Below are 15,318 nucleotides of genomic sequence, written 5' to 3' on the forward strand. Positions count from 1 at the left end.
GTTGTATGGATCATTGTTGTATTGATCAGGTAGGTCCTCATATGGTAAATCTAAAGTTTATTTTATAGTAAGTGTATAATGTTTATGGGGTCTCTTAATTACCCCCTCAATTTGGTGCCCCTTAATTACCTCCTCTTTTTTAACAGTACAAGGGGCCAGATTCACGTAGAAGTGCGGCGGCGTAACGTATCGTAGATACGTTACACCGCCGCAAGTTTTCATCGCAAGTGCCTGATTCACAAAGCACTTGCAATGAAAACCTACGCCGGCGGCCTCCGGCGTAAGCCCCGCGTAATTCAAAGGGGCGTGTGCCATTTAAATTAGGCGCGCTCCCGTGCCGGACCTACTGGGCATGCTCCGTTTCGAAATTCCCGCCGTGCTTTGCGCGAAGTGACGTCATTTTTTCGAACGGCGACGTGCGTAGCGTACTTCCGTATTCCCGGACGTCTTACGCAAGAAAATATTTATTTGAATTTCGACGCGGGAACGACGGCCATACTTTAACATGGGCTGTGTAAAGTTAGGGCAGCTAAAACGACGACTAACTTTGCGACGGGAAACTAGACTAGCAGCGACATAGCGAACGCGAAAAACCGTTGTAGATCGCGGTAAGTACTAATTTGCATACCCGACGCTGGTTTACGACGCAAACTCCCCCCAGCGGCGTCCGCGGTATTGCATCCTAAGATCCGACGTAAAATAATTACACCTGTCGGATCTTAGGGCAAACTATGCGTAACTGATTCTATGAATCAGTCGCATAGTTAGGAAGCACCTAAAACAGAGATACGACGGCGTATCAGGAGATACACCGTCGTATCTCTTTTGTGAATCTGGCCCAAGATTCCTACTGTTACTGAAATCAACTACTCAAGGAGGTTAATTAACTAAAGGCAAATATACTGTGCACTGCAAGTTCAATGCAAGTTCAGTTGTGCTAGATCTAAGGGGAAGCTCTAAAATAAGGGAAAGCTCTGCCGATTTCTATCATCCAATCACGTGTGAACAAAAATGCTGTTTTTTTTTTTTTTTTTTCCTTGCATGTTTTCCTCGTATCTAGAGCAACTGTACTTGCAGTGGACAGACTATTTGCCTTTAGTAAATTAACCCCCAGGGTAAAGTCATTCCATCAAGCTAAAGTCAGGCCAAAAGACCCACACTAAACATAGCTATACCTATTCAGGCAGAGCCACTAATGAAACAATGTAACGTCTTCCTAATAAAAGACAAGCCCCTCACTGAGCGTGTCACAGCCCGGCAGCAATGAACTGTAAAACCCTGCAAAAGACATCAGCTGATCTCATAAAGGAAATGAATTTGTCACAACAAAACGATGAAGTCCAACCAACCATCAGAAAGAACATTTGTAGAAGATAGACTCTTCCTACGTGACCAGCTCTCTTTTATGACAAATGCCACATAAAAGATGGTGGGATTCCCATTCAACTATGGTGACAACTCAACAGGTAAAAGGATTGTCTAGCATGACAAATAATGGAAGGTCATGAACAGAGATCTCAAGGATATCATTTGTATGTCAGAAACTGCACTTTGTAGAAAACCCATTTAATAATAAAAAGAACAACAATTACTAACATGGACAGTTTTAAATTGAAAACAAATAGAGCAACCAACCAAATATCAAACAAATAAGAATAAACACTTGAATTTCATACAAAAAAAAAACAGACTTTCTCAACTGATTTCCCCCTGAGGACCCCTTGAAAAAATGCTTTAGCTCTCCGGGAACCCCCGCTAAAAAGAATTATATCTACAGCTGATGCCACGTTAGAGGGATCAGTAGGTTGTAGATAGAGACTTAAATAAATAGAAAATGTGGCATACCTAGAGTATCTGAAACCCGAAGTCTGTGAAGAAGTGACCTCTTCTATTCAGTGACAACAGACAAGTGTTCCCTACATTACATGTGAACCCTTACTTTGGATGCAAGTGGACAAATGTTCCCATATATTGGTTGTCAGTGTAGAAGTGAACCCTTATATTGGATGTCAATCAACAAGTGTTCCCATACACTGGTGGTCCGTGTAGCAATGACCCCTTAAATGTGGTGTCAATGGGCAAGTGTTCCCATACACTGGTGGTCAGTGTAGAAGGGACCTCTTACATTCGGTGTCAACAGACAAGTGTTCCCCTACATAAGTGGTCAGTGTAAAAGCGGACGCTTATGCTGAATGTCAATGGGCAAGTGTTCCCATACATTGGTGGCCAGTGTAGAAGGGACCTCTTACATTCGGTGTCAACAGACAAGTGTTCCCCTACATAAGTGGTCAGTGTAAAAGCGGGCGCTTATGCTGAATGTCAATGGGCAAGTGTTCCCATACATCGGTGGTTAGTGTAGAAGTGACTCTTATATTTAGTGTCAATGGACAAGTGTTCCTGTACACCAGTGGTCAGTAGAGAAGTGACCCCTTACATTGGATGTCACTGGACAAGTGGTTCCGTACATTTTTGGTGAAAATAGAAGTGAACCCCAATATATTTGTTGGTAATGGGCAAGTGTTTTTGTACATTGGTGGTCAGTGGAGAAAATCCCCATTACATTTATTATCAATAAACAAGCATTCCCATACATTTGTGGTCAGTGTAGAAGTGAACCCTTACATTGGATCCAAATGGAAAAGTGTTCCTATACATTGGTAGTCAGAGTAGAAGTGACCCCTTACATTGGATCCAAATGGAAAAGTGTTCCTATACATTAGTGGTCAGTGTAGAAGTGACCCCTTACATTGGATGTAAAGGGACAAGTGTTCCCATACATTGTTGTTTTCGTGTAAAAGCGACCCCTTACATTGGATGTAAATGCACAAGTGTTCCCGTACATTGTTTTTTTCGTGTAAAAGCGGCCCCTTACATTGGATGTAAAGGGACAAGTGTTCCCGTACATTGTTGTTTTCATGTAAAAGCGACCCCTTACATTGGATGTAGAGGGACAAGTGTTCTGGTACATTTGTGGTCAGTGTAGAAGAAACCCCTTACATTGGATGGCAGTAGAAAATTGTCCTTTAAATTGATGTTCAGTGTAAATGGGAGATCAATCCATCACAGTTTACTGCTCAAGGAACCTTTGGAGGAACCCTGGTTGAGAAAGGCTGCTTTAAGATTATGTAGTACAGCTACTACCAAAATAAAGGGATTAATTGACAGACTATACTGGGGTGAAAAAACGGAAATAAAGTGAAGCTGTTACCCATAGCAGCTAATTATCTTTCAGTGGAAACAAATATTCTACTATAAGAAAAAGGTGCACTTTTTCTCCATCATCCTTCTATATGTAAAAGAAGGGGACAGTAGATCTCATGCATTCAGTTCAAATAGAAATCATGGTTACGCATATAACTGCAAAGGCACCAACACAATGGTATTTTCTCTACCAGCGAATATCTTCGGACCACACTTCCACATCAGCCATATATTGAACGCCAAATAGAGCTACCCTGAAAATCCGGCTTCTATAAGGGAAGATTAAACCTCCTTTGCAATGCCTGTGATCTGAGAGATGGAAAAATGGCTACGGGAGCCCCACTGCTGCATCTCAGTCTGAGTGTTTTTTTGTCACTTTCTCATGCTAGAACAAGCAGAGGAGACGTGAGCGACAAATCAGAGCAGCACATCACACAGGGAAGTCACACTCCGCTTCAACACGTCTGCTATTCTCCACAAGAGCTGATCACAGAAATGCAACAGCTAACAGAGCCCACACATGATGGCTTCATGGAACACCTAATTCCACAGGCAGGCCCCCCCCCCCCCATCCCCCCCAACCACTGGATGAATGAATGGCCCCATCACCATTTACATAGGTGCCAATCATGCCAATCCATCGCCACCATCTCTTTTGTGACATCCAAGCAACTGAGTGTCATAGGGAAACCCACTACCATGGTGACAAACCTTCTTGTATACAATCTAACCTACACAATTTAGCGCTTTCGCGCGGTGGACGCGTGCGTACCGAACCGATAGAACGATTCTTCACAGAATCGCATAATACGATCTGATCTATGAATTACAGGAAAGACACCTACTGTCTCATCGATCGATTTCACAGAAATCTTTCTGGACAAAAAATCTGATCGCTGAGCGATCTTTCCAATCTGACAATGCGATCGTCTATAAAAAAATCGACTATTGATTATCGATGCACAATCGCATCGTATGTAACACGTAAACTTTTAATTCGATCAGACCGCCGGTGACAGATGGCGTGGTCCTGTGGACGATTTTTTGCACTTTTTCCTTCTAATCATGGCTAATGATCATTTTTCATTTCATTGGAAGCAAAGATCAAACTGAAGGGAATGATGGCAGCACATAGGATCTCAGCAATTCTACAAAAGTTTTTCACTCCCTGGATCTCCAGACTAGCCATGCAATGCCCACCATCCAATGGGCTGGGGATCACCTTGTTGGAAGGCAATGCTGGGACAAGTCCCCATAGAAGGGACAATGGGTATAGTGGCACCTACCAGAGCCTGGCTGTGCAGTGCCGCCGCTGCGGCTCCTCTGCGGTGCTGCTCCTGTCCTAGCCGGGGACGTTCTCTGTCGCTGATGTCCCTCTTGTCCCGGCTGCCGCCGCCTCCTCGTTCCCCCCTCTGCTCATCCCCAGAATCCAGGCTGCTGAAATTCCATACGATCAGAGTCTGGATGAGCAAGACGGTCAGAGCCGCTACGATCGCCGAGCGAGAGCGCCGGGCCAGCCTGCGAGGGCAGGAAGCCGCCACCATCTTCAGCACCCGCCTGGAGACAGAGCCCCAGCCGATCCTCCGCCGATCCTCTTCTGTCTCTTCTCCCCCCCCCTCCCCTCCCCAGCAGCAGGAGGAGGGAGACGTCATCAGAAGAGGAGGAGAGCTGAGGCTGGGAAGGACATGGATGGAGCTCGGCATCCCTGGCATCCCTGCGGAGGATGGACCAGTCCCGGCCGATCACCTACCCTCACAGCCGATCACCTGCCTGGCTAGGATTTTTATTGCACTGGTCCAGCTTTCATATTTAAAGCGGTTGTAAACCGCATAAACATTTTTTTTTTCAAACCTGCAAGGCAAAAGGCATAATCAGATAGTATGCAACGCATACTGGCTTATTCTGAAATACTTACCTCGGAACAAGGTGAAGAACACTTACCTGGTCCACGCCGAGCGAGATGTCATCTTGCTCCGGCGTGTCTTCCGGGTATCGCCGCTCCAGCGCTGTGATTGGCTGGAGCGGCGATGACGTCACTCCCGCGTGTGCGCGGGAGATTTAAATTCGGCAAGGTCCAGGCGGTGCCGGTCCTTTAGCCGTGGATTCCCCCCTGCGCATGCGCCGCTGCAATCAGCGGCGCATTGCGAGGGGAATATCTCCTAAACCGTACAGGTTTAGGAGATATTCTTTATACCTACAGGTAAGCCTATAGGCTTACCTGTAGGTAAAAGTGAAAAAAGTGGGGTTACAACCACTTTAAGGGGGTCACATGGGGGGACAAAAGTAGGGAGGGCAACTATAAAACGCAATTTATATACACACACACACACACACATTGGGCTAGATTCATCATTGAATCACGCCGGCATATCTATAAATACGCCGCGTAAATTCAAAGCTGCGCCGGCGTATCTTCTTTCTGTATTTAGAAAGCAAGATACGCAGACATTAGCCTAAGATCCGACTGGCGTAAGTCTCTTACGCCGTCGTATCTTAGGGTGCATATTTAGGTGGCGCTTCCGTTGTTTTCGGCGTAGAATATGCAAATGACCTAGATACGCCGATTCACAAATTTACATACGCCCGGCGTTTTTTTTTTTTTACGTCGTTTACGTTAGGCTTTTTCAGCGTAAGGTTGCTCCTGCTATTATGAGGCGTACGCAATGTTAAGTATGGACGTCGTTCCCGCGTCAAATTTTGCATTTTTTACGCCGTTTGCGTAAGTCGTTGGCGAATAGGGCCGGACGTAATTTACGTTCACGTCGAAACCAATGACGTCCTTGCGGCGTACTTTGGAGCAATGCACACTGGGAAATTCCAAGGGCGGCGCATGCGCGGTTCGGGAAAAACGTCAATCACGTCGGGTCACCAAGAATTAACATAAAACACGCCCCCTCATCCTCATTTGAATTACGCTGCCCCATTTACGCTACACCGCCGTAACTTAGGAGGCAAGTGCTTTGTGAATACAGCACTTGCCTCTCTAACTTACGGCGGCGTGGCGTAAATACGATACGCTGCGCCGCCGTAACAATCCGCGCCCCTACCTGAATCTAGCCCTATATATATATATATATATATATATATATAAAAAATATATAGGGCTGTTACTGATTACAATTTTCGTGTTTGATTAATTTATTTATTTTTTTAATCGATTAATTGACTAATTTCGATTCATTATAACGCACATACAGATCCAACTACTTTTAGCTGATCTCCTTGCAGGCTGATTCCCAGTGCAGCTACCAACCACTGGAAAAATGGATAGCAGGATACAAAAAACACACAAAGGCAGCGCTCGATGGGAATAGCATTAAAACTTTTAGGCCTCATACACACGGCCGAGTTTGTCGGCAAAAAACAGCAAGAAGCTTGCTGAGTTTTTTTTTTGCCGAGGAAACCGGTTGTGTGTACACTTTTCAACGAAGAAACCGCCGAGGATCTCGTCGGGCCAAAAAGAGAACATGTTCTCTATTTCCTTGACAGCAATGGGAAAATTTGGCTGGCCGAGATCCTCGGCGGCTTCACAAGGAACTCGACGAGCAAAACGATGTGTTTTGCCCATCGAGTTTCTCGGCCGTGTGTACGCGGCCTCATAGTCTTCAAGTAGGTAAGAAAATAAATATTGCACTGGAGATAAAATCGATGTAGCTACATAAACTGTAAAAATAGTGCGAGTAATACCAAACGGTAGGAAAAGTAGTCATAAAAAACATGTAGCTAAGTATGATACTGGTATAAAAATGTGAACAATGATACCACTGCTGAATCCAGATGAGGAGGGGTTAACATCAGTTCGTTGGCATGTAGATGTCCTGTGAAGGGAACTATCACAACTCCCAGTGGATGGCTGTAGAATCCCAGGTTGATAGAGGGAAGTGTAATATCCCATTCGTGTGGCAGATAGTAAGGTCCCCCTGGCATGCAGATATGAAGGCACAGCAAAGGAGCCCTTCAGATGGACACGGCAAGCCCCAACGGTGTCCGTGACGTCACCGGATCTCCGATGGAACTCCCTGAAGACCCAGAAGCCGGCGGAGAGGTGACTACCGATCAAAAGAATTTTGATCGATAAAAAAAATTAACGATTAATTTGAGGAATTAATCGTTAATTTCCACAGCCCTAAAAAAATATAAAATAAAAATGTATATATATATATATATATATATATATATATATATAACACAACTGTATTTTCATTTTTGTCCATCTGATCATGCCCCACAGCTACTACCCTTTTGTTCCACTTGACCCTCCCTTCTAGACTGTAAGCTCTCAGGAGCAGGGCCCTCTGATCCCTCCTGTATTGAATTGTATTGTGACTGTACTGTCTTCTCTGATGTAAAGCGCTGAGCAAACTGTTATAAATATAAATCCTGTATAAATATAACAATATATATATATTTATATATATTATCTCACAAAAGTGAGTACACCCCCTTACATTTTTGTAAATATTTTATTATATATTTTCACGTGACAACACTGAAGAAATAGTAATAAGAAGAGCCGGCAAAACTGTAATCCTTGAAGTGTCGTTTATTGGTACATCAGAATGACAATAAAACAAAAATCCTGACGCATTTCGGCACTAGCCGTAGTCACATTTTTGTAAATATTTTATTATATCTTTTCATGTGACAACACTGAAGAAGTGACACTTTGCTACAATGTAAAGTAGTGCGTGTACAGCTTGTATAACAGTGTACATTTGCCGCCCCCTCAAAATAACTCAACACACAGCAATTAATGTTTTAAATCGCTGGCAACACAAGTGAGTACACTTCTATGTGAAAATGTCCACATTTGGCCCAAAGTGTCAATATTTTGTGTGGCCACCATTATTTTCCAGCACTGCCTTAACCAGTGCGCAGATGGCTGAGACCATCCAAGTGCCTGCTACAATTTGTTCGGGGCAGGTGCCAGCGGGGGGCCTGGTGGAGGCGGTGTCTGAGTGTGTCATGTGATTTCATGGTGCAAGGGAGCGAGCAGAGTGGCCAACCGCCAGTATTTTTTACTGGCAGCCAGTAAAAAATGGGCAATTTTCTCCTGCCATTAAATGTCAGTAAGAGGAAAAGGTTGCCAGTAAAAAATATGGCTGTGACGCTCACCTCGAAACTGTGCATATGTAGCTGGAGTCCGCAGATGGCTGAGACCATCCAAGTGCCTGCTACAGTTTGTTCGGGGGAGGTGCCAGTGGGGGCCTGGTGGAGGCGGAGTCTGAGTGTGTCATGTGATGTCATGGTGCAAGGGAGAAAGCAGAGCGGCCAAAGCCTTGTGTGTGGGTCTGCAGGATGGCAGTAAGGCAAGCCAGGAGCAAGACTGCCAGGGCTGTTTGGACTGGAGGGGACTGAAGGGACCACCTGGCATGGAGAGAGAATGTTACTGTGACTCAGGAGGGGACGTGTTGTTTCGGTGAGGTGTCAGCATCATCTGTGCTGCTGCACACTGCTGTCAGTATCGCTGTGAGAGTCAATTTCATGAGTGCATCACCCATTCTAATGTATTGACCTCCTGAGTCCTGTCCCTTAGTTACTTTTCGAGAAAATAAATAAGTATGCTTTTTGCCTTAATATCTACCTTAAATCACGTGACTAATTGCATATTGTACTTATTTGTAACATAAATACAACTTAAAACTGTAATTTTGTAATTTTTGGAACTGCCAGTAAAAACTTAGCTATGCCAGTAAAATATGTGTGTTGTGTCAGTAAATTTCAATCTGGTAGGTTGGCAACACTGGCCTTAACCCTCTTGGGAATGAAGTTCACCAGAGCTTCACAGGTTGCCACTGGAGTCCTCTTCCACTCCTCCATGAGGACTTCACAGAGCTGGTGGATGTTAGAGACCTTGCGCTCCTCTACCTTCCGTTTGAGGATGCCCCACAGATGCTCAATAAGGTTTAGGTCTGGAGACATGCTTGGCCAGTCCATCACCTTTACCCTCAGCTTCTTTAGCAAGGCAGTGGTCGTCTTGAAGTTGTGTTTGGGGTCGTTATCATGTCGAAATACTGCCCTGCGACCAAATCTCCGAAGGGAGGAAATCAGGCTTTGCTTCAGTATGTACTCACCATGTCGGATGTCACAAGTCAGATGGTTAGGACAAGGATCCAACTTTGATCCGACTTCAATAATATTCAATAGGCTGAAGCCGGACCAAAGTCGTAGGAATATTTTAAATTTGGACCGACTTGTGTCAGACCAGTTAAGATGGCTCTCATAGGGAATCATTGATGACATATGCTCCCAAAGTTGGAGCGTATGTTGTACCAGTGTGACCCAAGGGGATTGGCCAGGTATGGCACATACATACTCACATTGGTCCAAGCTGGGCCAATGGAACCTGTAATTCACCTTTAAAATGTGTCATGTATTAAATAGTTGAAGACCAAATCCATTCTTTGGATTATAATTTATAAAAATAAATAATGGTAGTCTTCCCCCCTGTATATACTGTATATATAAAATATAATTTAGGGGGTTTAACAAAGAAAAATCCTTAATTTACAACTTGGTCCTATAGCTCCCTCCCCTCACCCATACCGTGGGCAGGCCCTCAATGGCATCATGTGTAATATGGGAGCTGCTGTAGACTGAACAAGCTGTAAATAAATAATATGGGAGGGCTACAATTATTTATTTTTGATGACTGCCCACTTGTGTGCCCTAAGGGCTCTTTCACAATGACGGACTCCGCTAGCCGATCTGCTTGCTCAGCGGGGTATCTGTCCAGTGATCCCCACTGAGCAGGCAGATGACAGGTCCATGTCTGCTCCTCTTATGCAGAGCAGACACGGACACATCCCGCTTTCCTCTATGGGTGATTGGATGTAAACGGACCAGAAAAAAAGAGAGAGGGATACCAAGCCACGCATAGTGTAATAATCGAGTTTGTAGTAGAGATCAAAAAAAGATAGAGGTAAAAGGCACACATGCCACTGCAGCCTGGCATTATAGAAAGGAGAAGGGTCGCCGCTGTGGGACACAGAAGCCACCGCTGGGTGATGTGCTCAAACTGCAAGGACATGTATAGTTGCAAGGGCTGTGAGGAAATGCATTTCGGAGTCTAGGACCTGCCTCCTTTCTCAGTCTCAGAGTCTCATGCCCTGTACACACGATCGGTTCGTCTGATGAAAATGGACCGTTTTCATAGGACGAACCGATTGTGTGTGGGCCCCAATAGTTTTTTTCCCATCTGTGAAAAAAAAATAGAACCTGTTTTAAATTTTTCGTATGGTTAAAAAAACGATAAAAAAAAAACGATCGTCTGTGGGGAAATCCATCGGTCAAAAATCCACGCATGCTCAGAATCAAGTCGACGCATGCTCGGAAGCATTGAACTTAATTTTTCTCAGCATGTCGTTGTGTTTTACATCACCGATTTGGACGCAATCAGATTTTTAACCGATGGTGTGTAGGCAAGACTGAAGAAAGTCAGCTTCATCGGATATCTGATGAAAAAATCCATCGGTTTGTTTTCATCAGACGAACCGATCGTGTGTACAGGGCATAAGTTTACTTTTGCTTGTGAATGCAATTTTTACCTTTTTTCGATCTCTACAATAACTCACTTACTGCACTATGATTGGCTTGTTGCCCCTATCTCTTTTCTTTTCTGTTCACAGATTTGAGGTTCCAAATTAGAAGTTGCTCACAGCCTTCAGATTAATCCTTTTACAGGCTGTCATTTGTATAGCCATCAACTGTATTTTGTTACTTTGTTTGTATTTGTTATGTATATATGAACAGACACTATGGCCCCGATTCACGTAGAAGCGCGTATTGTTGTGCGGGCGTAACGTATCCTATTTACGTTACGCCTCCGCAACTTTGACAGGCAAGTGCCGTATTCTCAAACCAAAGTTGCGGCGGCGTAGCGTAAATAGGCCGGCGTAAGCCCGCCTAATTCAAATGTGGTAGATGTGGGCGTGTGTTATGTAAATTTAATGTGACCCCACGTAAATGACGCTTTTACGAACGACGCATGCGATGTCCGTGAAAGTATCCCAGTGCACATGCTCCAAATTAACCCACAAGAAGCCAATGCTTTCGACGTGAACGTAAATGACGCCCAGACCTATTCGCGAACGACTTACGCAAGCATCGTAAAACGTGAAAAATTTTATGCTGTTCCGACGTCCATACTTAACATTGGTACGCCTCATATAGCAGGGGTAACTTTACGCCGGGAAAAGCCTAATGTAAACGGCGTATCTGTACTGCATCGGCCGGGCGTAAATCAGCGTACACGCCCCTAGTGGCCAGTGTAAATATGCAGTTAAGATACGACGGCGTAAGAGACTTACACTGGTCGTATCTTAGTGAAATTTTGGCGTATCTGATTCTTTGAATCAGGCGCCAAGATACGACGGCTCGGACTCAGAGTTACGACAGCGTATCTGGAGATACGCCGGCGTAACTCGTATGAGAATCCGGGCCTCTGTTTCCAGAAAGCTGCTAAACAGCAACTCTCAGGAGCATTTTTTTTTTGCTCTGGTTATTTTATTTTACTTCAATTTGTCTATGGTTTGTATTTTTATTTTCCCTGTGTGATGAGCACCAGATGTTCATTTTTTTTATAGCTGGATGTAAATGTCCGTTTATATCTGACAGGCATTCAATCTGATCTGCCAGATAGATGGGGATCGGATCCCCTCTGTTTTTAGTGGATAGGATTGAATCAGATGTCAGTGGGTGTAAACGGACACATGTCCGTTTACATCTGCCGCTCCATAGTAGGGAATGGATGGTCCGATTGGGTCCGCCCAAAAAACTGACAGGTGGACTCAATCGATCCGCCAATGTGAAGGGGGCCTTTAATCTAAGGAGAATAACAGCTCCCTCTCCTGGCTCATAATGTAGGCAGGCCCTTAACCACTTCTGCCCTGAAAATTTTTACCCCCTTCCTGACCAGAGCACTTTTTAAAATTTGACACTGCGTCACTTTAACTGATAATTGCGCAGTCATACAACACTGTACCCAAACGAAATTTGCATCTTTTTTTCCCCCACAAATAGAGCTTTCTTTGGTGGTATTTGATCACCATCCGTTTAAATTTTTTTGCGCTATAAATAAAAAAAGCAGCCATTTTGAAAAAATATATATATATTGCTATAATATTCCCCAATTTAAAAAAAAATAAAAAATTTCTTCATCAGTTTAGGACAATATATATTCTTCTACATATTTTTGTTTAAAAAAAATCATGATAAGCGTATATTGATTGATTTGAGCAAAAGTTAAGCGTCTACAAACTATGGGAAAGATTTATGGCATTTTTATGGCATTTTTTATGGCAGCTCCTCTATGGGACAAACAAAGCACACACATCCTGCATTACTTTCTGCCAGCACAAGGCTCATGGCTCTTACAGAGACTCTGAGGCCCCGTACACACGACCGAGTTTCTCGGCAGAATTCAGCCAGAAACTCGATGGGAGACGTATTCTGCCGAGAAAACCGGTCGTGTGTACACTTTTCGCCGAGGAAACCGACGAGGATCTGGTCGGGCCAAAAAGAGAACATGTTCTCTATTTCCTCGTTAGTCAATGGGAAAAGTTGGCTCGCCGAGATCCTCGGCGGCTTCACAAGGAACTCGACGAGCAAAACAATGTGTTTTGCCCGTCGAGTTTCTCGGACGTGTGTACGGGGCCTGATAGGGAGTAAAGAATGCTGGATCTCTGTGTTTTCTGTCTGTCCATCCACCCATCTTTTTCCCTTATATTTGACATAAACATTGCTGGTGTCACAATGCAAGATAAATAAATTGAAAAAAGGAATTTGTCCTCTGGTGTTATTATAATGCTGTTTCCCACTTTTTAGGAAAACAAACCAGGTTTTTGCAGACAGGTGACTGAGCCCATTCTGTGTAATTGCAAATGAATTCCATCCATCCAGGCAGCCCAGGTGCAGTGTACAGCCTGTCATGGACATGAATGATTGTATGCTGCTGTATTCTTTTATACAGTACTGTCATCATAAACATAAATACAGCAGCATACAACCATTCATGCCATTCAGCCACCTGTGCAAGAGACACAAATCTCAATAAAAGTAACATGAACCTTCCCTCCGTACTATCTCTCCCTCCTCATGCCATGCAATCTATTCAAGAGAATTAGCCAATTCGTAACTGTGCACTCCATGTAGCACACTCCTGAGCCCTGCACCGTGTACATAGCATTCTCCTAAGCCCTGCACTCTGTACTTAGCACACTCTTGAGCCCTGCACCCTGTCCTTAGCATACTCCTGAGCCCTGAACTCTTTACGTAGTGCACTCCTAAACCTGCACTCTGTACGTAGTACACTCCTGAGCACTGCACTCTGTACATAGTACACTCCTGAGCCATGCACTCTGTATGTAGCATCATCCTGTGCTCTGCACTCTGAACGTAGTATCCTCCTGAGCCCTGCACTCTGTACTTAGCATCCTCTTGAACCCTGCACACTGCACGTAGCATCCTTCTGATCCCTGCACCCTGCATGTAGCATCCTCCTGCACCCTGCACGTAGCATCCTCATGAACCCGGAACGTAATATCCTCCTGATCCCTGCACGTAGCATCCTCCTGCACCCTGCACGTAGCATCCTCCTGAACACTGCACGTAGCATCCTCCTGAACCCTGCAGGTAGCATTAGCATACAGGGGCACACTGACCACCATCATACAGGGGTACACTGACCACCAATAAGCAGGGCCAGTGGTAACCAGTATACAGAGGGCATAAGAAATCAAGTAAAACAACTACAATGCAACTAAAAAAATCTCAAAAGCAATAAGAGAATCTTGTTAGCTGGTTCTTTAATCTAATGCAAATCAATAAAAAAACAAAAAATGAAGCAGTGCCCTACACTTCATCTATAAAATGTAGAAATGGACTTATAAGTTCAATGGTAAAACCTATAAATTAATATCCAATGTATTGCAATATGGTAGTGATGGTGTCACCCCCCTCTCCATAAATATTTTGAGAAATGGCAGGGCTTCAATGTGCAAATAATGGTGAATAGGGATGAGCTTTATGTTTGGGTCGAACATGAGTTCGACTCGAACATTGGCTGTTCGCCCCTTCGCCGAATAGCGAAAAATTTGGGGTGTTCGTGGCAAATTCGAAAGCCGCGGAACACCCTTTAAAAGTCCATGGAAGAAAACAAAAGTGATGATTTTAAAGGTTAATATGCAAGTTATTGTCATACAAAGTGTTTGGGGACCTGGGTCGTGCCCCAGGGGACATGTATCAATGCAAAAAAAAGTTTTAAAAAATGCAGTTTGTCGGGAGCAGTGATTTTAATAATGCTTAAAGTGAAACCATAAAAGTGAAATATTCCTATACATTTTCGTACCTGGGGGGTGTCAATAGTATGCCTGTAAAGTAGTGCATGTTTCCAGTGCTTAGAAAAGTCCCTGCACAAAATGAAATTTCTAAAGGAAAAAAGTCATTTAAAACTACTTGCGGCTATAATGAATTGTCGGGTCCCAGCAATACAGATAAAAGTCATTGAAAAAAACAACATGGGTTCCCAATTCCATTACCAGGCCCTTTGGGTCTGGTATGAATATTAAGGGAAACCCCGAACCCAAAAAAATGCGTAGGGTCCCCATAAAATCCATTACCATGCCCTTCAGGTCTGGTATGGATATTAAGGGGAACCCGGCACCCGTGACATGGACAGGTGACCCCACCCCCCTGACGCAACGGGGGTTTTCGGCGGTTTCCCCGTGGTGTCATGGATGACCCCACCCACCTCTGATGCGTCACGGGGAAACCACCGGAAACCCCCTTGGTTATTTAAGAGCTGTCAGATTGGTAGCGCGTCATTTGGCCAGGTGCCCTCCTATGGAGGCTGTACCGTTTGTGGCGGTGAGTCTGGGTCGTAGAAGGATTACAGCGCTGGCATTTTGTTTACATTTTTTATTAAAGGACTTGTCTCAAGCTGTGTGTGTGTGTGTGTGTGTGTGTGTTTTTTTACCTTTTTTGTCACTTTTTTGGGTGAAATGGTAGGGGTACAATGTACCCAGTTACCAATTCACATGGGGGGGGGTGGCATCTGGGGGTCCTCTTTGTTAAGATTCCGATAAGCCCCCCACCCGCAGACCCCCACAACCACCGGGC

At 44.4% G+C, this 15,318-nt stretch overlaps 1 protein-coding gene across 1 annotated transcript in view; it reads right to left on the reverse strand.

The window, feature by feature from the left end:
- Positions 1–4,791, reverse strand: part of XYLT1 (xylosyltransferase 1) — a 421,691-nt gene extending 416,900 nt beyond the window's left edge. The window contains exon 1 of the mRNA XM_040356908.1: positions 4,488–4,791. Within this exon, the coding sequence (XP_040212842.1) occupies positions 4,488–4,745 (258 nt within the window). The 5' untranslated portion in view covers positions 4,746–4,791. The remainder of the gene's footprint in view (positions 1–4,487) is intronic.
- Between the last annotated feature and the right edge of the window lie 10,527 nt (positions 4,792–15,318).

The sequence above is a fragment of the Rana temporaria genome, chromosome 6, assembly GCF_905171775.1.
Source record: "Rana temporaria chromosome 6, aRanTem1.1, whole genome shotgun sequence".
Taxonomy (NCBI): Eukaryota; Metazoa; Chordata; class Amphibia; order Anura; family Ranidae; genus Rana; species Rana temporaria.